The sequence below is a fragment of the Phalacrocorax aristotelis genome, chromosome 2 (assembly GCF_949628215.1).
Source record: "Phalacrocorax aristotelis chromosome 2, bGulAri2.1, whole genome shotgun sequence".
In the NCBI taxonomy this organism is placed as follows: Eukaryota; Metazoa; Chordata; class Aves; order Suliformes; family Phalacrocoracidae; genus Phalacrocorax; species Phalacrocorax aristotelis.
The window spans coordinates 148,147,458-148,175,324 of NC_134277.1; the positions used below are offsets into that span (position 1 = coordinate 148,147,458).

The 27,867-nt window shown below is 37.2% G+C and overlaps 1 protein-coding gene across 3 annotated transcripts in view; it reads right to left on the reverse strand.

The window, feature by feature from the left end:
* Positions 1-27,867, reverse strand: part of RSPO2 (R-spondin 2) — a 114,047-nt gene that overhangs the window by 18,650 nt on the left and 67,530 nt on the right. The window contains exons 3-5 of one of the 3 annotated variants that reach the window (XM_075085612.1): positions 26,245-26,388; positions 25,036-25,230; positions 24,749-24,942 (exon numbers count right to left, since the gene is read on the reverse strand). In XM_075085612.1, the coding sequence (XP_074941713.1) occupies positions 24,800-24,942; positions 25,036-25,230; positions 26,245-26,388 (482 nt within the window). In that variant the 3' untranslated portion in view covers positions 24,749-24,799. Of the gene's footprint in view, positions 1-24,748; positions 24,943-25,035; positions 25,231-26,244; positions 26,389-27,867 lie in introns of those variants that run through there. The other 2 variants (XM_075085609.1, XM_075085610.1) reach the window with 2 other exon arrangements.

The window sequence follows — 27,867 nt, forward strand, 5'->3', positions numbered from 1 at the left end:
ACTCAGACTGGAAGGCAAGATTTTCTTCTTGCCATTTGCTGACTTCAGGAGATTCCTTTCAAAATCCTGTTTGAATTTATTCTCCTTCCAGTTATGCTTAACATCTTTGTCTCCCTCAGTGTAGCCAAGTAATTACTTAACCCTTTAACACTATCCAGTCATTCTTTAAACTCTGTCCACACATACAGGCTTCAAACATGTGATTTCTGTTGTTGTTAATTTCTGTGTAAATAAATTTTAGATAACAGTTCTTTCCCCAGACCTGATTTAAACAAGAAACATAAAGTACTCATATGCAGTCAAAAAGAAATGTTTGTAATAAAGAATAAGCATTTCTCCCTGGTTTGCCTGTCTATGCAGACAATTAAAATCTGCACAGTTATATGGATTATTAGTTAGAAATTGCCAGTGCTATAGTTTGTCTCTAACAGAACTACAGAAACATCCTAGTTACAGGTCACAAAGCAGATTGACTCTCATATCTTCACGATGAACATTCACAATGTGAATTAGTAGTTATTTATACATAATTAACTAAATGGAAAAATCCTGCCACCTATAAAATAAGAATGCCATATAGAAAAAATAAGTTTTAAAAAGCACTTTAGGATGTAATATCAATATCATACCATAAGTTAAAGAGTTATACAGTTAAATTTTCATTGATACACCTTTAGCTTTTCAAAGGAAAATAGGTTTGCCATTTCTATAATACTGAAAATAATTTGACCATTTAAAACCTATAATTAGTTTCTGTATGGATCTACCCAATAGACAAAACACAAACATTTAAGAGTGATTTGTGAGGTACGAGCAACAAAGCAATTATTCATTGTCAGGAAATGTGCCTATTTAGATAAAGTGACCATAATATTATTTGTTTCCAACAAATATGATTCAATGATCTTTAAAGAGTACATTATTTTGAAATACCTCTGGCTTAATAAATTAGATGACTGATTTATTTTTTTTAAATCTGGATAAATATACAAGTTAAATCCTTGTGAATTAAGACTTTCCATTCCAAGTCTCAACTACGAGGGATCTTGTATGATTAAGTATGAATTCCTGGAAAACATGGTTTATCATAGAAAAACTGGCAAAACTTTCACAGTATTTGCTCTAACAGGCGCCACTGTAATGGACTGCAGATCTATGAATAGGCCAAGAACAGGAGCTAAAACTAACACTGAACAATACAATATGTTACAAAGTGGGAAGATATTTTTTTTTTTAAATTATAATAGATGGGATCGATTTCAATCCATAATTTACATAATGAAGAACTTAACTGGCCTGATCTCATCATTTCTCAAAAACATTGTTTTGATAAGTGATTCTGTTCTGAAATTTCATCTGGCAATGAAAATATGGTCATCTTTGAAGAACTGATTTATTCTCTTCTTACGCGCAAGAATTACTGCTTGGGAACGTAACTGAGCTTTCAAACAACAGATCAGATATAAGTTACTACTGCTAGCAGAATTTTGTTCATTCCATGCTGGCCATAAGTCTTGAACAATGCACTGACCCTCATATTTCACAAATCCTTAAAAGCCTATGTGCATACTGTTACGGGCTGAAACAGTCAGCTGGTAGCATCGGAATACAAAAATATTAAAGCAGCTCCTCTGGGTCAACCAAGGATTCATCAAAACCACTATTCTAACTGTAGCCCAAAACTAACATGTCAGTAACAGTATAAGAGTAGGACAAAAATACATGCTCCCTTTCACAAGAAAGTTCACTACCATGCATGAGGCCCGGCATGTACGTGGCCATATGGAGTCACTTACTGCAGAAGGACTTGCAAACAGGTTTTTGCTGGGGAATGCATTTTCCAGTAGAACCCTTGCAAGTGAAAGCCTCAGTCTGCCCTTCTGCCACTCAGTAACTTCTTTGCCACTTTATGATCCTAATCCTGCAAAGCTAGTTAGGATCACACAACTATGACATTTTGTCACATAATTTTTAAGCTGATTATAGATCAGGCCAAAATTATTTTGCACAGAAGGGATAGGAGAATTTGCATGACTCTGAGAATGCATGAAATCTAGGCTTACCAAGGGGAAAAGCATGAGATATGCATTAAACTTGCAAGTCTCACCTGTACTGCATGAGGCATGAGAGACCAGAAATGATAAAAGAAAATCTGAACTGCTGCATGAGATGAGACTAAGAGAGAGCGGAAGAAAGAGAGGAGTTACAGCTGACCATAACAGTGTGACGATGCTAAAATCAGGATATTTGTTATCTCATGTCCCTGCATATCAGGACCATTCCTGACATGACAGGACATGAACCCGTGTCTTTTGCAATGTGGTCAGGCTACCACTGAAAAACTTGTAGCTCCATAGTATATAATCCAAAAACGCTTGCATCACCCCCCTCTGCTTTAATTCCCTTCAAATCAGGCACCTAATGCCTGCATTTCAATTATCCTAGGTCTATTACTACAGAAAGTGATTGCATAATTTTGCTTATGGCTTCCAGTTACTCAGTTTTGAAAGACTGGCCCAAAATGTCAGTTACAAAAGAGGAAAGCATGTGGAGACACCAATTTCTGATAAAATGACTGATTCAGATTCCCTCTGTTACAGGCTGTCTACTTCAGACAACACACTGAAAGAGCTCTAACATCTTTAGGAAAGGAAACAGAAAATTATTTTCTCTGTGTTTAAATGGGATCAGAAAAGAGAAAGGCATCTGTTAATATTCTGTGTCGAGGCAAGCGTATTCAGATGACTATTGTGCTAATGCAAATGATAACAGTTTGTTGCAGATGTGCAGATGAATATAATGCAGCCAAATCATCTGGACTTTTTGCAGTGAGAAACTACACACAGAAGATGATGGTAGGTTCAACAGACATTTTTAAAGATAATTTTAAGCACAATGCCTTCCTGTCAATGCCCCCCACCTCAACCACCAAAACGGCAAACTTTTTAGTTGTAAATATTATCTTGAGAAGATTAAGATGGAGGGTGACTCAGAAATCAAAGTGCAAGCAACTGATGGATTTCAGGCTTTAATATTGACATTTCAAGGTAGAAGGAATCTTTTTAGGTTCTAGAGTCACTTATTATATTTGTTGTTGCTGCCGTTGTTATAGTGAAGAGAGAGAGATTGACAGTGACCATAAAATGGAGGAAGTATTTTAGGATAGTAAAAACCAAAAAAAAAAAGGTACTAGTGTCTCATTTGTAAGGAAAGAGCATCCACAGCGTAACAAAGATTGATATTCCTACCTTCAGATACGTCAGATAAACTGCAGATGTTTTGCTGGCATTACTATATCTTAGGTAAGTTCTCACTAACATTTTTTTTTCCATAGTGCTCTACAGGTTTCAGAAATCTTCCCCACAATTGCCCTCAGTGTTCCAGTGAGGTATACACCTTCCCATCACTCACCTAGTCATATAAATTGCCCTTCCCCAGTACGGCAACGTCCACACCTGGACTAAAATTTCAGGTGCTCTAGACAACATAACACCAAAGCACATGTTGCATCACTTGTTTTTCTCTCATTGATGCAGAACCATGTAATTAATAAATAAGCCCAAGAACATTCTACCTCTGGCAACATTCTTGATTTTAAAAATAGCATAACAATTTATGGTTAGTTTACTGTCACTTCAAATTGAATTTTGAAATAAAACTATGCCTGTCAGAGAATGGTTGAATTTGGAAGGCACCTCTGGAGGTCATCTGGTCTAACCCTTCCTGCTCAAGCAGGAAGCTCAAGACCCAGTTGCCCATGACTATGTCCAGGTGGCTTTTGACTGTCTCCAAGTTGGGAGACTCCACAGCCTCTATGGGCAACCTGTGCCAGTGCTCAGTCAACCTCACAGTAAAAAAGTGTTTCCTGGTGTTCAGAGGGAACCTCTTGTGTTTCAGTGTGTGCCCATTGCTTCTTGTCCTGTCACTGGGCACCACCTGAAAGAGCCTGGCTCTGTCCTCTTTGCACCCTCCCTTCAGGTATTGATACACATTAATAAGACCCCCCCAGACCCTTCCCTCCTCCAGGCTGAACAGTCCCAGCTCCCTCAGCTTTTCCTCATAGAAGAGATGCTCCACATCCTTTAATCATCTTCATGGCCCTTTGCTGAAGTCCCTCCAGTATGACCATTTCTTTCTTGTAATGAGGAGCCCAGAACTGGACACAGTACTCCAGGTGTGGCCTCGCCAGTGCTCAGTGCTGGCTCAAATATATAAATATATTAATATTCCTTATTTGGAGGTGGTACAAATACATCCCCTTTACTTAGAAACCTAATAAATACACAACAGTACCAACACCAAACATCAACATTGTCTGGTAGGCTGATCATCAGTCTAGAATAATTACATTAATGAATTTATTTCACATAGAACGAAAGACCGCTTGCAAAATTGAAAGAGTGAATTAAAGCATTAATAAGTAAATAAAAGCATGATACAGAGTTGAAAACTCTGTTTATTTAAAAAAAAAATGCAAGCATAGGAAAGCAGGGAGGAATATAAACAGAGAGAACAGTGTCAAAGACAGAAGGAAGACAAAAGCACGCAGGAGAACTGAAGATGTCCAGAAATAGTTTTTAAATGTGCCAGGAGCCTGATAGTCACTAGGCATAACCAAAGGCAGAGGGAATGACATGTAGATATTTTGGTGAATGGGATGGTTTTTGTAATTACCCTCAAAATGAGGTAATTATTTATGTAATATACTACATTAATTTTTTAAATACAGTATTGTAATTATTCTATGGGAGGACAGAAAACTGATAGCGTTATGCATATCTGCTAAGGTCAGCAACTTCGAAAACTCAGTTTTTGGTAAAGCTACTACAGTCTGATGTATATCTGGAGTTTTGATTTTCAGTACGCACTGTGCACCTGTACAGGACAGGATCTGTATTTGTACGAGCATCCTGAGTGCAGAGTTGGTCCATCAAACAAGAATATCAAATCTTGTCTCAACACAGGACTGGAATTATTCATAAAATTTGAACAGCACAATATGAAATAGTATCAGACTTTTTTTTTCCCCTCAAGTGACTTAAAAAATATATCAAATTTTTTGTGGCTATGTTAGAGAGCTAAGTAAAAGAAAAAAAACCACAACCCACAAGTAGAAATGTCCCAACAAAAATGCACAGTGTGTGCAACAGCTATGTCTCCTCTCCAAACTGCATTATTCCATTGAAATTCATTTGTTGTAGTAACCATGAAATGGAGTTAAGGTTATATATAAGCCACATCTTGACATTTAGAAAAATAGTTGTATATCAAGTAACACAATTATACCCAGTACAATAACAATATAATCATACAAAACAAAACACAATCCATTAACCACAATTTGAATATTTTCATATGCTTCTGCAATTCCTACTTTTACCCTGTACTGGAAGCTCCAAAAGACTGGAAAAAGGATTGGTCTTATGGCATGATTTCAAGGAGAGATTTTACATATTTCTATTACCTACTGAAACGTTTATCCCTTCTTTTTAAGGGTAAGATAAATTAAATGATGGTCAAGAATTTTTACAATAATGTAGAAAGCTAAATATTCTTGAGGTCATGGTTATGATTCTAGGGATGTGGGTTAATCCTGACTGTATTCAAAGACATACTGTGCTATCTTTTTTCCAAACTAATAAGTAATTCACAGGTGGCTACAATAAAGAAATAAGGTTTTTAAGTAGTTGAAAATAAATTTAGTATATTTTCACTGTTACTAGGCAATTCCAAGGATAGTGCAAAAAAGTTTTCTTGCCAAACTCTTTCAAACCCCATTTCTAAACTGAAGTCACGGAGGGCTCCTTGGGGAGTGCTCAGTACATGTGACCACTGGATTATTCTGTCCCATTTGGGCTAACAAGTGTTACTGCATCATAGTCAGAAATATTTCATAAATTAGGTCACTGCTTCTGGGGAAAAAAAAAAAAAAAGATAACATGATTCTATGGGACTATCTGTAATCCAGCATTTTACAGCTGTGAATTTTAGTATGGAGAAATATAAGACTGCAAAAATCCCACAGCACGCTCTGCAATACCATTACTTTGGGCAGAAAAAGACTAAGTTTAAAATGGATTTTCACAAACCCCAGAGGATTTAGAACAGCAGGTCCAGCTAGAAATCAGTAAGGCACTTTGAAAAAAGCTGGAGGAATCTCTAAAACGCACTCATCCTTCTGAAAGAATACTCTTCAGTAGCAAATGTTCAAACGTGCTCAGCACTCAGCAGGGCCTGCTAATAACAAAATTGTTATTGAACAAATTCTTGAAAGCCTGAACTACAACAGCTGTGTATTACAAGAAGCACTGATAGCTATAGATTCAATTTATCCTAGCTGCAAGTACCTTCTGGATTTAGGAAACACGAGCAAGCCCGGAAGCATACAAACACTTATTTTGATGCATATACACATATGTGTTAATATTTGTATTATTTATAAACAAACAACTATTGTCCCGATCTCTGTAACGTGGAGCATTAGCTTCTGGGAATAACATGGTAAGTTTTAGGTATAAATGAAAAACATGAGAGATGTCAAACCTATTTAGAAAAGATTTAAGCACACACAAAATATAACTTTCCATATCTTAACCAAATGCGTTGAGAGTTATAAAAGTCAAAGCACAATAATAAATGTTGACTCTTGAGCTACAGTAACTCAGACAAAAATGTTTCCAAATTTGAACATTATATACACAATTAAATACTCAATTTCCTGCTATTTTTTCCCTCAAAATAAGGCTAGACTGTAATAAACACTGTATGAAGCTTCAAGCAAGGAAGATCTAGATCTGATTATTATTATTATTTTTTAAATTTGGCAGAAAAACTCTTCAAACCTTCCAAACTAGGCAAAGTATCTCTTGCACTTATCGTCAGAAGTATAAGATCACCATAAGTACATTTTAGCTCCCTTTAATGGGAAAATACATTTGCTAGCAAAAATGAGATTATGGAGCTTGTACAATATTAACTTCTGTCAAGCGTAAACAATTACAATTTTTCTCCAAGTTACTACTGAGTCATACGGCTAACGGCAGTAACTATTATCACTTCATTTTCTGCAAAATGGCTTGGGCTTGAAACCGCCCACACTTTCCCCTTGCGACTACTCTGGAGTCTTAAACAATCAGAAAGCACTTGCTTTCAAATCCGAATCCATGTGGTAGCGTGGTGGCATCACTACTGCTCAACGGCCTTTTAAAATGTGCTTTTTTAAATTTTCATTTTGGCTCAGCTGAACACCATATTCACCTGAACACTAATGTAATAGGATAACTTCAATCAGCTCAACTCCGAAGACCACAAGTAACACATTTTTAAAAGAAAGTTACTTTTTACTAGCAGAATGTAAATATAACTGAAGTATTTTTATCCATAGCAGGAAATTGCTGTGCTTAATAAAGGATTTGGAAACTCTGACTATATCATAACCAAGTTTAGTTCAATCTCTTTCAGGACACACAATTATACCTATTCAACACAAACGAAACTGCTGACAGGAACCAAGGAAGTAAATTATCAGCTATTATTTCGCTTGGTCACAACTCATTGTGTTAGCTCATTTTTCAGAGCCTAAACTAGGCTATGAATTTCTAATCTCCTCAAATTAGCACGCTAGATCATTACACTGAAGTGTTCTTTCACTAATAACACTTGAATTTTTGCTGCCGACTAGGTTTTACGTAAATACCATGACAACATTCTGTTCTCAAATTATATGCCAAATGTTTTCATATGGAAATACATCAGAGTTTTCACATTAATACCAAACTGAGACACAGCATTTTAGCAAACGTTGAAAACTCTAAACCAGAACTTTTTGGAGTTTGATGTCAGGCACAAATTTGGGAACCAAATTAAGTCAAAAATCATGAGCCAGGCGCAAGTAAAATTCCAAGCCACTAGATTTTAAAGCAATAATTAATTTCCAGTGCTTTTTATTTAATTTCTGGTGTTGAAACATTCAGGGTGTCTGTGTTTGCAGGTTTTTGCCTGCAGCTACAAAGACTGGAAAAATAGCTAAAATATGAAAACTGTTATTATGTGGTAGTTCCAGCAGCTGAGCTTTAAGAAATCAGGAAACTGGTGGCAAAAATCACATGATAAAGCAATACAGGGAACTCCCATTAATGTCATCATTATTACTTTATTCTCTTAATCATCATAGGAAGCAATAAGGTAAAGCCTTTTTATAATAATTCCTGCAAGTGATGCACAGTAACTTCCACAGTTCAGAGAGCTCTGTTGAAGGAAGTACCTGAGCTTTCTCCAAGAGTCTGCAGGGGATGAATACTCTTACAGATTTCAGGGCATTGGTATTTTCCTTTGGCAGCTGCAGCATTGCTATGCTGATAGTATCAGAGTGTCACTACCTGAAAAAGTGTCTTTCCAAAATCATGCCAAAATTACTTTCCAAGTCATTTTTGATTGAGGGAGGAGCCCAAAGTTTCCACAACACATTGTTCTCAGTAAAAAGGCCTTCCCCTGTTCTCTTGTTTATTATTGTCTTTCTTAGAACAAAACCATTAGAAAAATTAGCATAAAAGTGGTATAAAAGCTAGACAAAACAATTCAATTGCTAGTGGGCTGATGTGATGTGTTTACCACATACTGAACAGTTCTACAGAGTTTACACAGTTAATTAGATAGATTAGATGAAATTTTGATTCACATAGAAAAATGAAGCACACTCCTATCAATAGACCCACACCCTGTTTTAATAGCCGTGAAAGATGATGTGGAGATGCTGACATGGCCAATTGCACTGATGCAGCCAGTTGTAACTCCAAGTCCAGCAACGTTATTGAAATTCTTACTCTATACTCAACTGGTTGGGGAAAGTGTATCGTTTTTTATAAAAAAATTGTTTCTGCTAGGAGAACTTTCCCTGCATTAGAGAGAGGTTCCAAAATTGCTCAGTGTAGTGAGGACTGTGGTTATATTCTGGCTCCTACTTTAAGTTTACTTGTAAGTTCTGAGATCCCATTACTTAGTGGAACAAGTAGTGATTACAAAACAGCCAAATTTGCTCCTTATTTAAACCAATCAAGCAATGAAATTTTGCTGGCTTTGATCGAACTTCTGACTTTTGGCAATAACCATCAAGAAGCTCACACTCATCAATGCCATGAGAGATCAATAGCAACTCATCTATAGAACAACACTGACCTATTCTAGGTAAGTATCTCACCCAAAGAACTAGGATGTGAATGCATTATGAACTTGAGCCGCAATCTGAGATCCTGTAAACCTATGACACTATAATAAAAGGGGGAGGAGGAATGCTCCCCTCCAAAGAAATTGAATTTGTTTTATGTCCCTGAAAAAATAATTCAGATGGTTGGAAGACAAGTAAGGGAGAAGTCATATATTATTCTTTCACAACATACTCCACCCAAAAAACATTATTCTGGAAAAGACGTATGAATCAACTTTTTTAGAGCTTGAAATCTTAAGGACAATTACTCATTTAATAAAAAAACTCCAGTTGAAAGAAATATTCAGCATGTTATAAAACTCCTTACGAAACACTTCCCTGTTTTTTGAGCAGTTTCTATTACTAAGTTGTGCAGAAATGGTAAATCCCCCTTCTCGTTTTCCTTGCCACAGCTGCAAGAGAAAATGAACGTTATCTCCCAGGATTTTTCCATTTATATGTCTGGGACTCATGATCCACTGGCTTCCCCTGCCCTCAGAAGGGGTATTACTGCAGCCTACGCTCAAGCTGGCATTGGGTTGCAGAGCTGATTAAGAAAGTCTGGTGGCAGAATAATCATGTACTGAGTGCTGAGAATTACAGCTGATAGCATCCATTCATAAGTCCTGCAGAGAATATATATTTAATCATCCTCAGCAATTTTGAAAAAATTGATTCTGGCCATAAGATCAGAATGTCAGTATTTTGTATGGTAAAACTGACACGGTCTGTCCAACTTGCTTTTCCTTCAAGACTTACCTTCTTGTATTCTGCCACGGTTCGTTCTTTTAGCTAGAAACCTTCCACCAGCTATTCTAGTTGTATAACCAGAGCGATACTTTGAAGCCTGACACAGGACTTGCTCAGTAGATATTTTTTATCTGTGGCGTTTTTATGGCCCAGAAATTTCTTCAGCCATCAGTTATCAAATACAATTTCTTTTCTTCTGTTGTAAATACACTCCAAGAGTCCTACTCGTATATCACTTATAATGCTATATGGGAGAGTTGTGGACTGATTTGTAGTGCAACTCTCCTGCACAATCTTCTGCAATGCTTAAAATTTATTCTCTGTATTTCGCCAAATTGTGGGTTTTCTTTGCTAGGCCTGATAAAAGTTGTTTCTTTTAGCTTAGAAGTTATAAGGAACAGATGATAAATCAGGAGGTAACAAAATAATCTGCTCCATAAATTCCGAGCAAAAATACAAAGTTAGAATTTAATCATCTTTGTGGTAGTTTTTAACATGCTTTGTTTTAGAAACCATTTAGGCATTTGTCATTTCAAGTAGCAGATAAATGAAGCACTTTTTTTCAGTGTTGAAGATACTATTGTTTTAAAGGTAAATGTAATCTAGCTTCAAGACAGTTATGCTAGATCTGATCAAAGCTGCCTGGCACTTGCATCTGGTCAACAGATAAGGTTTCATTTTGCAACTTTAAAAGCAATTAATTGAGAAAAAAAGTTTGACAGTTTTTACAGTATTATTTCTACTGTGCTGAACTCTTTGTAAAACTGCAGTTGGCAACCCATTCAAACTGTTGACATTTGTATCTGACAGAAAAGCAGAATAATTTAAGTGCTGGCTGTCATTTTCATCAGGAGTTCACTATAATGTGTGCCATGGTGTTATTATGGGATATTAATGACTTTGGAAATACCTGTGATCTTTATGCTACATGATAGTGCAACTCCAGCATAGGTGCTTGAAAGTCAGGCTCCTTGTTTGAACTTCTTAAACAAAGACCTTAATAAATCTGACACACTGTAAAGCACCTTCTCTTATTGGTGTTCTACTGCTGCTGCTCTTTGCAACTAGATACCTGCATGCTTCTCTGCTCCCCAGCAGAGTCTGACTTGGTACCACCTTCCCAGAAGTTATCAGACTTATGCGTCTGATCAGCTAAGAATTTCAAGGAAAGATCATAGGAAACCAATAAATTATAATTTGAGTAAAAAGGCTTAAAATGGACAAATATATGAACAGCCAAGCTAATCAGGTTCTACAAGAAGAAAGATCTCAAGTGAATAGTCTTAAAAGATGAGCTAACAGTTTGGTACTACTGTGTCTGCAATATTTGTATGCAGTAAATAGACGTGTGTCACGTAATTATCAAACCTGGAGGTGATATGTAAGGTTGTATGAACTCATCCTTCATTTGAATTCCAAGAGCCTTATTCCTGATTCACGCTGTACAAAGACACGTAAACTGATAAACTCTCTCATTAAATGGCAAAGATTAAGTAAGATTTTAATTCAGTGGAGGACACCGTACGTTAGACTTCTGGGGCCCCTTCAGACTCTAAGGTGTGCCAGTTTAGACACACAAAATAAATATGTTTAAGAGAGGGGACTTATTGTATAAAGGATCCCCTTTGGGAACGAAATATATTGGTGCAGTATTGTGTCCCTCATAACTAATACTACTTCTCTGCTTACTCATCTGGTGCAGAATGTTATCCTGACACAGGTACAGTACTGAGTTACTTCTGTGGTATTGCTGTTTTACTTGTTACTACTCATTTTAGGCTAATTCATTATTAAGACTGCGCACAGAAAATTATTTAAATCTACCCATTTTTAATGTGAGGCTATAATACCATGTAAAATCGATGCAGAGTAGGGATACCCTGTTTATCATGAGCAGTTCTTGCTTTTTCTCTGCTCACATTCCAACTCCTTTTCCAAACATTATCTGCAGTTGTGTTTGTAGTTCTTCAGAATGAACCCGGAATTTAAACTGTTACTGTTCAAGAGGAAGTTCTTTTCATTCTCTCTGAGGTGCAAAGCAAAAAGTGCTACAGGAATCAGTGCTGTCCAGGCTTTCCAATCTGAGGTGAAACTATCACAAATTATCTCAGAAAGCTCTAAAAAAAAACCCCCACCACACAAATAAGCAAGCAAACCCAATCAACAATAAAAAACAATTTAAAAAAGATCTTTTCTTCCATTCCCTTCCTTCTCTGCTGCTCATGAGAGGTAAAGATGCAGAAATATCTAGCAGCTCTCTGTGAAGAATTTCCACAGCGCATCCTTAAAAATCAGTGCAGTTGACTCCAGCCTAGTCCTAATGCTGGTGGGGACTTGATCAAGTGAGAGCAGCTGGGGAGATTGTTCCTCCACCAATTCCCTGTCACCATTCCCCCTTGACTCCTGTAGCCAGCTGGTGCAATTTAATTAAATTAAATCTGGCCTGCAGCAGAGTACTGGAAGCTGCTGCATTTATGAACTGAGCAGTGTCTCTTTCCAGAATTTTTGTGAGCCCCTCTGTGATAATTATTTGACAGTAATAAAACCTGCAACAGAATGAGTCCCCCAAGTTAGCACTTACGAGCTATGCAGCCATACAGCAGATCACAGACCTTTATCACAAACATAGTATCTCACGATCTGAAAACACTGTATCTGCAGAGCCCTGTGCCAGAACCAATACATCCTGTCTCTCAGCACATGTAATTAACTCTTTCACAGCATCATGCTGGGGCTTTTAAACTTTTGTTTCTTGAGCTACCTTACGCAGCAACAGCTTGGGAGCCTCTGAACTACACATCGCTGCAGATCTGCCCATTTTACATCAGATTTTAAAGGGCATTAGAAACCACTCTGTGAAACAGCATGTGCGGATAGGCTTTATCTTTTGCACACAGCTAACAAAGCCATTAATTAGAACTCAAATGTCCCTATAAGATTTTTTTTTTTATCTCTAAAGAGCCAAAGCACAAGAAGAAGCCATAACCGTCTATTTCTCAGATTCATTACTCTCTCCTCTTCTTTGCTGGATTCTTAAATCTCCAGATTTGCCCTGGGCAGCTGTGGGATAGGAGCAAACAATCAATTTCTGCTGAATTCAGCCTGAATCCATGAGGCTCCTGTCTTAGGTTACCTTAGGTTGCCACTAGCTAGCAACCAAGCAGACCACAAAGCATTCAAAATGGTTCCCCAGAAGAAGGCAGCTATTATAAAGGGTGCAGAAAGCCATCACAGTCAATCCAGTTACAGCAGCTGTAATTAGCTGTATGTTCACTGCTAGCCTACTGCAAGTCAGAGCGTGACGTATGCTTTGATAATTTACTTTGTATTGGTATTGTGCAAGGAGTATGCACCCTGTTATATCTCAGCTGAGAACCTTTATCTACTTAAACTGATAATTTAACTGTTGGTAATCACATGTGCATCCAAAGAATTTAATTTCTGTCAGTTGGTTAGAGATCACCAGACCAGACCTGCAGAGCAAGGCCCAACATTCAGTCATACATGTGTTTTCTTATAGCATCCCTAAGGATGATGAGGCAGATAGAATCTAAATATTTCATAGTTTCTAAATATTATAGTATGGTCTACTGAAGACCTTGTCTTGAAGCATGAAATCTTTCTACTTCAGTCATAGCTGCCATTATTTATGGAATAACGTCCAATATCCAAACACTGCCATTGTTAGTACATATTCTGCTGGAGAGATGAACTGTACAAATGATGAGGAGTGTCAGAAACACCCAACCAAAAATTCTGCCAGGAGTACATCAGGATGTGGCCCTTGTACCAATGTTGTGAAAACAAATAACATCTGTATGGCCTAAGAGGTTTATTATTTAAGAAGAGACTTCTGCTCAAGGAAAGCCTTAGTGTGAGGGAGGCTGACTGCTCTCCTGACATGCCACACCTGAAGCAGATCGCTCTCCAGACCTGCCATACCCAGGCCTGTGGTCTGGGAGAGGACACACATAGAACCATGCCTTACTGATCGATCCTCAGGGAGGAAAATATCCTCTCAGGTAGGTGAGTGTTTGCTGGTTTCTTTGCTGTGGCTAAAAGGGCTAACACTGTAATGTATAAAAAAAAGATGTCAGGCTGAGACACAGAAGTGATTAAGTAGATGACTTTTCCTCCTACAGGTAGACTGTAGTTTCAGACTGAGCAAAAGACAAAACTTACTTCATAAGGGCATGCATGATAAAATTTGTCAGCTACCTTTTATGGAAAAATTCAATCTGTGCACTTGGACCAGCTACAGCTCTTTTCAGTATTTGTATTTCCATGTGGATTAGCAGCTGGATCTCTTTCAGCATTTTTAAACAAACCTGAACTGTATAATTGCCATGGGACAGTTCTAACTCTGTCTGACTCACATTGCGGTCATTTACAAGGATTTACACTCTGGTTCTTACTCAGTTATTCATTAAAAACAGGTAACTCCCATAGGGGATACCGCATCACAGGATGCTCATGCTACTTCTGAAATACAATATACTTAAGGAAACGCACATGTTGAAAGTACTTATCTGATCTAAGATATAATAACAGTAATAAATAAATTGTGTGTACAACCTTTTAATGGTTGGAAAAGCTATGTGAAATTCTTCCCAAGAACATATTTCCTATTACTTGAACTAAAAAGGAGGAACAAAGGATAATTTATATTCAAAAAGAAGGGGAAAATGTGCTTGAGTTGTCACTTCTGTACTGCCAGGAATTCCCTGATATCCTTTGAAAATACATTGAAAATCTATCATGCTGCAATATGAAAAAACCAATACATAAAATTCCATAGGCTGGATTGTCCTGATAAGGTATGTAGAGCTAAAACACTGCACTGAGGTATATATAGTCCATTACAAGATAAGCTTTGCACAGTGGTACTAAAGGAGAAAAACTAAAACAGGAATCAGATGACAAACAACCCTTTTCCACAAAAGTGTTTGGCTAATATCTTGAAAGGTACCCTCTGAAGGTCACAGATTTTATTTCTAGTCTTAAAAAGAACCATGAATTTTTAAATTCTGCTTAAGTCAAAGGACCTAAGATTCTTAAAATCTTTAAAAACCTGACCTATCTGTTAAATAAGCAAAGAAACCAAAATGACACTTCACTACAACAGCACTCCAAGGAAGTTGAGGCTACTTATACCTAAGCTAAGTTACAGATATCTATATAAGTAATCACAGAATCACAGTTTGGAAGGGACCTCAGGGATCTAGTCCAACCTTTCTGGGAAGAGCACAGCCTAGACAAGATGGCCCAGCACCCTGTCCAGCCGACTCTTGAAGGCGTCCAATGTGGCCGAGTCAACCACTTCCCTGGGGAGGTTATTCCAATGGTTGACTGTCCTCACTGTGAAAAATTTCCCTCCCTCCCCAAGAGCAACTTGTGTCCATTCCCCCTTGTCCTCTCCATGGGACTCCTTGTAAAAAGGGAGTCTCAATCTTCTTTGTAGCTACCCCTTAAGTACTGGTACATGGTGATGAGATCCCCTCTGAGCCTCCTTTTCTCAAGGCTGAACAAACAAAGCTCTCCCAGCCTGTCCTCGTATGGCAGCTTCCCAGTCCTTTGATCATCTTGGTGGCCCTTCTCTGGACCCCTTCCAGCCTGTCCACATCCTTTTTGTATAGCGGGGACCAGCACTGTACACAGTACTCCAGGCATGGCCTGACAAGCGCTGAGTAGAGTGGGATAATGACTTCTTTCTCTCTGCTGGTGATGCCCTTTTTGATGCAACCCAGCATCCTGTTGGACTTCTTGGCCGCAGCAGCACACTGATCGCTCATGCTGAGCTTTCTGTCCACCAGGACCCCCAGGTCCCTTTCCACAGAGCTGCTCTCCAGCCACGTGGATCCCAGTCTGTGCTGCACTCCCAAAATAATGTATTATTTCACCATATTCACAAAAACCTACAAATTTTAATAATTGCAGTTGTAACCCATTGTAATATTTATCTGGTCTAAAACAGCAAAAAAGGTTTGTAGGAGCACTGTGACTTAATATCAAGCTGCCTCAACTTCCGTGCAAGATCCACCATACCAGTTTTAAGGAAAATACCAACCCAAATACTGAAGAGTTAAAAAAATCCTCAAACTTCAAGAAATTCTATGAACACTAGATAGGCACCAGCAAAGACAGAACATGCAAATTACCTAAACTTTGGAAGGGTTATTTTCCATATGCATTGATATTTTTCAGGGCACTTAATTGTTTAGCTGCTTAATTTAACTAACCTTATTTCAAAGACATAGAAAATGGAGGACGATGAGTCAACAGCCATATCTTGTTCACAGAGTGTTGATAAGCATCTAGACAATCAAGCAATGTGATGTAATCTAATAACAGAAAGAGGAGTCATTCCCCTAAAATCTGCAAAAGAAACCTGGATGTTGGTCCTTGCCAGATAGTACTTGGTTTTAGAATTAAACATAACTGCTACTCAAACTGCTGTTCAAGTTTATGTAGCTTATAAAAACTATTTCTAACTACTTTTTCTGTATGAGTCTAATCAGATTGTGTTTTCCCTTTAGAAAATAACTAGGGAATGGATTGCTTCCAACAGCGTAATAGAAAAAAAAAAGCAATTTTTAAAAAGTCACACTAAGTTTATACTTGAACTCATTTTAATGAATATGAATCAAATGCATGTGTAATACAGTTATTTAATCTCTTAGTTCATGCATGGGTATGCATTTTATTTTCTCCATGTATTCAGGGATTTTGTTGCTTGGGTGGGGGGTTGTTTTACGAAAACAAGTGCTGCCACGCAAATTCGGCTGAAACATTTTGGGTGCAAGGGAAGTTTCAGAACAGGATGTCATAGATTCATTCAATCACATATTTTCTCATTCATATGACCAAATAACACACAAATTACAGTTTGAAAAATAATATTTATATTAATCTTTCTCTGTCTCTGTCGTATAGCTGTGAACATCAACATGTCGTATGGGTTGTCAGCTTTGTTCATCACCTTTAAGGAAAGAATTTATTTGCACATATTTCATCATTAATACAGCTTAATTTTATTTACTGCTTTGAATCAAAAGCATGGAGAAGAACACTCCTCTCTCAACAGTCCTAATTTTCCTATCCCTGCTGCAGGATGGAAAAGGAAGAAAAGCACAAAAAAAAAATCAGTATAGATTTTTTGTTTCTAAGAAAAAGATAATATAAGATACTATATATTAATGCAGAAAAAAATCATAGTTTCTTGCTATATTTCAGTTACTTTATAGCATCCTCTTGGCTGAGAGGTACGCCAGTGACGAACTTTTATCTGCAAATATGAGAGGCATCAGGTATAGCAGTGCATACATCTAAGAGTTTTCACATCTAAGTGTAAATGAATGCAAACATCATGAAAATGTAATTTCAAACTTCTTATGCATTTTTATATTTTTCACTTAGAAACAAATAAAAATAACACCATTTTTCCTATAATTTATAAATCAGTATCTCACAAATAAATACATCAAGAGGAACAGAGCTATTACCAAAAAAGGGAAAATATTTAATCTCTGAGGATTGTCAGACTAATAGCTAATCCTGGTTTTCTCACAGCTGACCTGATTTAATGGGAGGCTGGAGTAGATGACCTTCTGAGGTCTTTTCCAACTTGAACTACTAATATTGATATTTTTTATTATTACCAAATAGAAATAACAACCTTTGTGCTCTTTTCTAGAAGTTGGCACAAACTTACTGACTTACTGACTATTCATAATATAACTATATCTTTTCACTGTGTGCCTTAATTTAAAATACTTAAAAGTCCACTCTCACTGAAATAAGCAGTATTAGGGGTTTCATTTTCCTTAGGGTTTGGATTTCCTTTACCTTGAGTTTTTGCCTGCAGCAGTCCCTTCTGAATGTGATCAGCTAAAGGGTAGAAAAAAACCATTTCAATACTCCCAGCACAACATTTTCTGTACGAAGCAGATGTTGACAATCCAGACGAGCAGTGTCCGAGGCTGACAAAAGCTTGTTTCCTGAACAAACCTCCTAACAAGTATGCCAGGCTCCGAGGGTTAAGCCACACTATGAAACAGTTCTCATTTTCTGGAAAGTCTCCAGACTATGTTCATCTTGTCCTTTCTTGCTCCCACTTGCTAGGTCCTTCACAAAATGAGCAGAATGGCCATCGACTAAAACACTCACAAAAAATATTTTCTCATTAATACTGCTTTCCCAACCTGGATTAGGAAGTAAGTGTCTTTGGTGGAGTTTACTTCTTGTAAGCTCTCTGCTGATGCTGAAATGCTTTCTCCTTTTTTCCTTCAGAATCTTTGAGTCATGATTTGTAACTGGAAATTATGGGTTATATTTTCAGGCAAGCTAAGGCCAAGCCTTCTTGGTCAGAGTGTAATTGGTACTCAAAAAATACATTCAGGAGGCAAGCCTGCTTGGTGTTACCAGTATTCTAGCAGAGCTACACTTAATGCAGTTTCTACCTGTCTACTGACGGAAAAAAAGGGCAGATATTATCCAACACTACTGAAAATTAACGGGGAGCTGCAGTAGGCAATGACAGTACATTGTTGTAAATACTATGTAATATGGCCTAATTTAAAATGCTGATAACACTCTTAAACACTAGTTTTTAGTATTACAATGCTAAATGATATTCCAGTGTCTTCAAGATTCATGCAATGCCGTAAGATCTTACTCTTTGTAAAACTTGTCATCTTTCCCAGAACCACAATGCTTTCTGTTTGTTACCATCCCTCTTCAGATCATGCCTCAACTTACAAGATAATCTTTTCTAAGTAGGATCGTTTTCTTTTATCTATAACTTGCCACATACATTTATGTCATGAATTAACTAACAATGGAATGAAATCCTCAAGTTACTAAAAATGTCAACAAATTAGACCAGACTTTTCTTTAAGATTTGAAAAGTCAAAGCAAATCTAAAACTAAAATACAGTTCTATGTCTGCATCTCTACAGTGCCTCTGCTGGTCTTTCAATGTTTTCTTAAACAGCCATAGGGCATTAAGTTAAAATAAAGGTACACTGTGCTATATATCTTTTAGATTCTATGCAAGATTTTGAAATAACAAGTGTGCAGCATTCAGGCAAAGACAATTAAGTGAACAGGTCAAAAAATAATAAAGTAAATTAAGAAATCAGCACTTCCAACGAAGCTTCCATACTGATTAAAGCTAAACTCAGAAATGCATGAAACAACAGTTAGCATTATATTCAAAACATTACACATACTATGCATATTATTTCAACATCAGTAAAACAGACCAAAAGAAGATCGATCTGTCAGCACTATAACAAACACAGTAAACACTTGTTTTGTTCTTTTTCCCTATGACCAGTCATTCCAGCTTCTCTCTAATTGGGAGTAGAAGATATCAGAAATTTTGCAAAGCCCAAACAGGAAGAACAGTGTGATTTCGGCCTAAACCCACAGCATGTTCTGCCTTTCACAGCAGCAGAATCATCCAGGTTGGTCCCCATTCTGAATTCCCGCTCTCCGTAGCTTCAAGACCATTCAGATCAGATTGTCCAGGGCTTTGTCCCATTGGGTCTTGGAAACTTCTAAGGATGGTGACTGCACAGTCTACAGACAAATCTACCCCAGTGCTCAACTGTCCTTGTGGAGAAGGCAACCGTTCTTGCTGTTCCTGGATTAGTCTTTGCCACTTAAGCTATCTGTTCTTGTAGCAATATAACAAGAACAACAGGAGACATCAAATGTGGTGCTTATATTTACCAAGACCCACCTAGAGAGTTGCCCTAGTATTGACACTCAAAAGGCAGACGGTGTTTTTAGGTATTGTGCCTACTTCTGACTACAAGTGCAAGGTATAAATTAAGGTCTCAAAAACACCCTGGCTTACAAACTGTTCCACATTGGGCAATTAAATGTACATGTAGTCAAAAAGCTCAAAAGAACGTAATCATCTGTCTGATCACAGAGATCACTCACTGAGTTCTTGAGTTCTGGTGCGATATTTATTTTAAACTTTTTTTAAAAATATTTTTCACTTATGAAAGAGAGATTCATTGTAGCTGAAAGGAACCTCATGAAATTCAAAGACAAGAGCAAATTCATGGCCCGGGACCACCTTGTCTGACCCTACTGTGAGCAGGAGGTTGGACTATGTGACCTCCCTAGGTCCCTTCAAACCTGTATTATTTGATAATTCCATGATTTTGTGGGTTGCGCAACTAAAAAATTCTTCAGTAAGCCTCTTCTAAATAAATCTAATAAAACAGAGAAGTCCTGATTTCCTTTGCCAGGTTTCAAAAGAAAACAAATGTCAGCACCAAACTTACGGGAGAGCACAGGGATGACACAAGAACATTTTTGATCCTTTATACTGCAGATTGTCAAGTTAAAGCCAGAAATTGTAAAACATTCATTCTCAGAGGAAATATATCAACTTATAGAAGGAAATAATACTTACCTACTAGAGATAACTATACCTGCAACATGGCTTCTAGTAGAAATTATGCTAGTTTAGTATACTTTAAGTGTATAGCTAGTGTCTTCACCAAAGTGTATGTACAGTTTTATTCTAAATATTGTTTATCCTACCTTGAATATTTTTGTAAACTGGGATCTTTATCTACCTGTTTGCCATATCACTAGTAGCTTATCGGATTAAAAGAACTCATACTACTTAGCTAACACGCATTTTGCAGATTTGTATATATATTAGTTTTCTATATTTAAGTATATATTCTTTAAGCTTTTAATGTTTTCAGTCATAATTTCTGAAAATTAATAATGAAATGTAACTGCAGTGTAAGGACGGTAAGCCTGATTTGGTCATTTTACTGTTGCTCTTCCAGAAGTCTTAAATTCTGTTGCAGCAATGGAAAGAAGAAAGATTACTGCATTAAAAGCCTTCAAAGTCCAACTTGTGCCACATGAATTCCATCCAATTACATGCCTGCATCAAGAAAGCAACTCCCTCACACTGTAGCCTCACACCTGTCTTGCTACCTTCCCTCTTTTGAGCTCAGGAAATTAATGCAGACATATATCCCATCCTCACCTCTCTCTCTTCATGTCTGAAATATGCATTCAGAAATAGCATCATGATTTTTACTAGAAATAATAGAGTAATATTTCTGTATCAGATAACCTGAAGAACTGTGATCTGATGGAAGACTAGAAGAAGGAGAGACACTTTGCTTGCCTTTGTAATACTGAAGAAGAAGCACGAGAGCAATCTGCAAGAACCTCCAGGGTACAAACAAACAAGGAGTAATTTAGTCAGGTGAACATAGGGAACATGTGAAAATAAGAGATAAAAAGAGAATATTTATAATAAACATGCGGGAAAACTTCTAGACAGCAAGCTCTGTTAGCCCATAGAACATATCTGCCTGCCAATTTCCCCATTTCTTGTAACGTAATCACTCTTTTTAAAAAATTATTTGTTTACTTTTTGAGCTAAAGAGGAGAAAGTGCCTTATCAGGAAGAGACCAGCATGGGTAGGAGGTGACCTGAATGATCCAAGTCATCATCTTCTAAGTCAAACCTCTCATAGTATGAATCATGTTACACCCAGGCCACAGGGTAATATATATAACATGAACAGATACACAAATGTGTCATTCCATCTGGCAGTAACAGTTAAATCAATTAGTACTGACAATAAGATAATACAACTGAGTAACTTATTTGAAAGCAAGCAGAGTATCCTCTTACGTTGCTGGCTTCGGTAGGAAAGAAGTGAAATCATCTTTCATTTGCATTCCAGCTTGTATCTCTACACCTCTGCAAATGCTGGGAAAGCGATAAAGAATCTTTCTTCACCAGCTAGATTTGTACCACAGCCATATGGCCAGATGGGTAACATCTCAATCCTTGATGAATATGTAACTGAAGTACTTAGTAGAAAAACTGAATTTAACTCCACTTCTTTCGTGAACATGCAAAAATCTGTTTTGGAAGTTTTTCTGTAATGTGGACCATAAATAGTAACTGTAAAATGTACAGAAGTAGAAAGCATGTGTCAAAAGCACTTTATCTGACCCTGTTCTACCAAAAATATCCTTACTTCCTGTGCTCAGTTTAATCCATCACAATCTGCATCCATCTTAGCTGTATAATCCAATACTTATCCTACACATTTGTGCGAGTTTACATACTGAGAACATTAGGGAGAAAGGATTTATTAACAGCCTCTCAACTGACATTTATAGGGATTATGGTTCTTCAGTCTCCCAGTAGTGCTAACCTTACATTTTTCTCTTATTTCCTCAGTTTAAAAGTTCAATTACAAAATTTCTAACATTAGGAAAGCACTGTATTTTAAAAAATACAGAATCTCCTCCTTACCAGCCAGGACCTGCTTGATTTCAGGTTCTCTGTAACCAGCATCAGTGACTCCTGCTACTTCACAGTAAGAAAGCAAAGAAACGTTACAAGAGTCTAATGGGGCAATCTGCTAACTAAATTAGATATAATAAAGGAATGGGATCATAGACCAGTCGTGTATATAATCATAATTAAAACATACTACAAAGCACGAGTTTTGAACAGGACAATCTCCGTGGCTTCCTCACCTGCAGAGGTAACCGGGCCTGGGGAAGATCTACCCCAGGCACTTCAAACACCACTAACGCATTCCCTCCCACGAGTTTCTTAGGAGAGATAAAGGAGTTTATACTCTGGCCAGTGTTTTATATGATTGCACAGAAGCAGTACGAGCATCAGCATTCAGAGCAGAGAGTTCAAACCTGCAGTTTTGTACATATTTATTTTTATCTCTGAAAACACAGGCAGGGAATCCACACCATGGGATGACAGGAGAGGTCTGTAATCTTTAGGAGTTACTGGAGCCCATGGTTATGAAAGAAGCCTTTCACACCGAATCTGTATTTGCAGCAACAACTTTCCTGATACGTAGTGAAAAAAAAATGCAGAGATTTGGTCAAAGATCTTGATATAGACTAGGCGATTAATTTCCTAACTCTTAGGAAAGCCCACCACTGTGCCTTTGAAAAAATAAAATTTGAGAGGTAAAACTTTAATCAGTGACCTGAATTGCTGGACAAGAAAACTTGAAACAACCTAAGAGAATCTGCTACAAAAAGATATAAATGTTCAATAGCTCCAGAGTACCACAGTTACATGAGCATGCTACAGCATTTGTAAATACGGTGGTCCACTTAAGCACACTTCTCAAACTATTTACAAAAATTTGAATAGTTTGCATTCTAACTAAGTTATCAAGATTAAACCCACACCTGTAAATTTCTACTTGCCAGAAGCTACTATAAAAGCCTGACACTGCATCCATTAAATACCTCCCTCTATGTACACTGGGTACATAAATTACTAAATCTCTACTACATGGAGTTGAATTGAAAGTATTCTGCAATTTTCTCAAATTTTCCAGTAAATGCTAAACTTCACACATCTGAATGGCAAAAAAAGAAAATATTGATTGGAGATTTTGTAGAACTTCACACAGTGTCTTGTTTCTTCCTTCCATTTTAGCAGTAAAGTATTTCCCCAGTTGACCTCACCATTAACCCCATTTGGGCTTCAGAGTTTGTTAGAAGTAACTGGAACAGCTCATCCACCTCGGTAGGCTGCGAGCACTAGTAAGAGTAACTACCTTGATGTAGATGCAGCTGACTCGCATTCAAAGATACCATGAGACACATACCATGGCAGCCCAAATCAGCTTTGATTTACACCCTTTCTTCTTCCTTCCTATAGAGTTGTTCATTTTGTAGGTTCCACTTTTCAATGCCTCTTTGAAGTTATTTAGGTTGCAGATTAACTGTGCCGTACAATACATCCCAGTACCACTATGACCATGCACTATGCGTGCACACACGTGTGTATGAGTATAGGGAGTGGGACAGGGAGGAAAAGTGGAAACAGGCTCGGTTAACCTGGATAAGAGAATTAACTTCATATTCTCTTCCAGATTGTGGCAGGGTCCTCAGGCAAGAATGAAGCTTGTAAGCTCAAACTTTGGGTATAATTTTCACACATACTGGCAGACAGCATGTTCAAGCCAAGAGAGATATATTCAACAATCCCAGAACACAACGCAAACTTATTTATGTATTTATTCTAAGATTATTTCAGATTTATCTTATTCATCAAGTTATGGCTTTCCTCAGGACTCTGCAACCATTTATTTCTTTTTATTTGTCTGATCTCACAGTTGATCCAGCTTGCAGCAGGAGGTTGGACAAGAGAACTCCTGAAGTCCCTTCAAGCCTGAATCTTTCTTTAATCCTATGAATCCAAAACGAGTGGCAAATTCTCCTACAAATTCGAAAAACTCTGTAAGAGTTCAGTTTGCACAAGTGAAAGGTTAATCATTTCAACTTAAAAGATGACAGAAACTCCTGTCTACCAGTGATATGTCTCCACTGTGGGGTCTATAAAACTGAACACAAATTTTAAACTCTATTTCCATTTTCTAATCATCATCACTACTTAAGTCTTAGGACACCATGATAAAGAAATTTTACTATTTCTTTTACTTACTTGTGGTAATTGCCATAAGCTGGTCTCATGATGAAAAGCTTGATATCTATCACTGTTCCGCTTCACATCTATCATAGTTTGGCTCTGATCTACAATATTCAGAACAAGTAACACATTCCAGCTAATAGTTCCAGCTAACGATGCCATGAGTAATAAACTTCATTTACCTTAAATACCCATCACACCAGCCCAGGGCGTGCTGCCTGCAAAGGGGTTTGGAATCATAATCTTTCCTGCCATGCACTGAGCAACAAGTTATTCCACCATCGCTATCGTTTTCATGCTGAAACTCAAACTGCAACCTGTTATGGTTCTTCCACAAGACACCTCTTTGAAAAAGCTTCTGTACCACATCAGGAAAAACAGTTTAAGAGTCTACTCAGAGACTGATCTCTCCCACGCTGAGCCTTCCCCTGAAGTCTTGCTGCACAAATTAGGACTGCAGTAGTACTGCTGCCTTTCAGACTTGGCTGGCAGAGCAGAGACAGGATTTCCCCTTCAGCTGGGAAGAAATAGCTTTTTTTTTTCCAAGTTAGAAACATGATTTCAGTTAAGGAAAGCTCATAAAGATTTTTGTGGCATGGACTACGCTTACCTCCTGGACAATGTCTCATGGCCATTTTACACCGTCTGGATTCTGCAATGGTTGGGCATTGTATCGTGTCTTTCGCTGGCTTCTTCACAATTTGTCTTGTTCTCGTTTCCAGGCCCCACTTAAATCCACATGTTTTGTTATTTCTGCTGCAAGTTCCCCACTCACTCCACTGACCCACTTCACAGCCTTCTGATAAAGCAAAAGAAAACACAAGTGAACAATTCTTCTGTTTTTTAACTTTGTTTTTATTTTTTTTTTAAATTGGAATATACTTTTAGAAAGCACCACTTCAAAGTTTTACTGTTAACAGGCAAAAATTTAGAAACAAAATTAAATCTCTTACAGAACCTGAAAGAATCTTTTTAGCCGTCATCAACCTGAGCATAAAACCATCAGACTATCAATCTCTATGCGTAGACATCATGTCAGTCCCAAATATTCAAAAACCTTCCTAAAATCATGAGATTGATTTAAATTTTTCTCTTTTTAATAAATAAATCCTATTTGGTTGTCACCTGGATTTGCAAAGCTCAAGAGTTCACATTTTCAGGTCCTCTCCATCATGAAATGCAAGGAATACTCTTGACAGAAAGAGTCTGTTCTGACACAATTCCCAGGTTTCAAGATAAAATGCCAAATTGTGAGACTCAAGAAATATTGTGAGAACTGCCAATGCTGGCTCAGAGGTGTAAAGTAAATTTCTACTAAAAACTACTTATTGGGTGAATTTGAAGCCCAGATGCTACAGGAATTCAATCTGTCCTGCCCCTGGATTCTGGCCTTGGTAAAAGGCAAAATGAACAAGTAGTTTTATGAGGGCAAGAGTCCAACAAGTATGTCATTGACTTAAAGTTCTAATGCAAAAACTGGCCTTCCTGAAATCTTACAAATTCTGAGTTATAAATCCTCGTACAAGGTGATTTACAGTTAAGAGGATAGAGCTTTCTGATGCAGAACAGAGTGATGTTCCCAATAATGCAATATTTCAGTTTGGAAAAAACTACTACTACTATTTTTATTATTGCTGTTGTTGTTGTCATTGTTATTTATTATTAGGGGTAAAGAGATCCAGACACAATCCTTAGTGAATATTTCTTGATAGAAAATACTAAGCACCAGCTTAAAAATAGCGTCATAAGTATTTGAACCTGTCCACCTGGCAAAAGAGCTGCTTCAGCAGCACTGTTGGGCTAGAAGACTCACCCACACATTCCATAAGCTCTTCCAAGGCTGCAAATCCAGGGGGACATCCTCGGAAGCAGCGGCCTCTGTGCGAGTAGAAGCCAGTTTTGCATTTGGTACAAAAGTCTCTGCTAAAGCAGGAGTCGCAGTTTTCTATTCTGCATCCTGAATCAAAAGGATCATAAGCAACAATAAGATAGCTAAGTTAGGATAAGACTAAATATTAAAGGAATTATAAAGCAATAAAATAGCAAAACCAGAAGTGCTATAATGAGGAGTACTGTTATCCTGAAATCTATCTGCTCTGTAAGAGAAATTACAATTAACCGTAATTATATACCATGTTTTCCCCTACTATTTAATCCTATTTTTGTAAACAAAAACTGTAGATAAAACCTCTAGTTAAGTGATATTTGAGTTAATTACATCTTTTTGGAGGAAAAGCATTCAGTGTAAATTATTTTTGTGTTTAAGTAATTTTGAGGAAACTAAGATGCAACAAATCATTTTGGGAAGTATGCATGTATTATATGTGCTGTCTTCAGTTTATTATTTGTCATTGCAAGTAGGGTACATTTTTTTCTATGAGTTGACCCTAGAAATACCTGAATGAATGCTTTCATGTATCATGTCTGAAGTCTGTACATACACATATACGTGTGCTACCATGCTAAAAAGCCTCAGTTTTTCTGGGTATAACTCCTCTCTATTAACAAGGCTGTTAATCCATAAAAAATAGCCATTACTAAATGACTAAAAGACAAAGCTATAATCAATAGTAAAAAAAAACCAAAACAAAACACAAAGCCCAAAGCTATTGCCTTTTGAAATATTGGATTTCTCTGAAAATTTAAGAGAAATATCATCCACTGTAGATTACAGACTCAGAAGCAGACCGTTCAGAAACGTCCTATTCAATACTATAACAGGGCAACTTGGAAATGAACTAGATGTCAACAATCATATGCACACCTGAAAAGCAGAAATACTTACATGGAGGCTTATGAAAGTCAGTCATACATACCTACAAAAAAACGCCAGTTAAAAATGTTCCAAAGATTAAAAAGTAAACGCCACTATATTTGGAACAGTAATAAGCACTTTAAAATTAATTTTAAAAATCTAATCTGTCAGCTAACATACACAATTTATATAATCTACATTAACTGCATTCTGTCTTCAGCTATTTGAAGTCACAGCAGGGAGCATTTGTTATTCATGTCATGCAACAACAGAGTAAACGTTTTGGTCACTTATGTTATTCCTTTATTCTTCAGTCTTTTTTAAAGAAAAAAAAATCACAAACTATAAGGACTTCTGAAATAGCTATTGGTAAATATCTCCTAACAACATTTCAAATTTAACTAAGCTTTATAAAAAATATTTTAATATTTATTCTTGAACTTCAGCAGGCCAAAAATAGGGCAAACCATATCACTTAAACTGGGTGGTGGTGGTAAATTATTCTTTGCTAGCAATTAGGGACATATGAGGGGGTTTAGATCAGATTTCTTGTGACATTGGACAATAAATTAGGCATGAAAAGAAAAAAAAAAAACCTCTCAAATGCTGGTACACCTTTTTTTGGTTAGAAGGAATGCAAACATCAGTTTGAAGCCTTCCACTGTCACAGAGAAGCTCTGC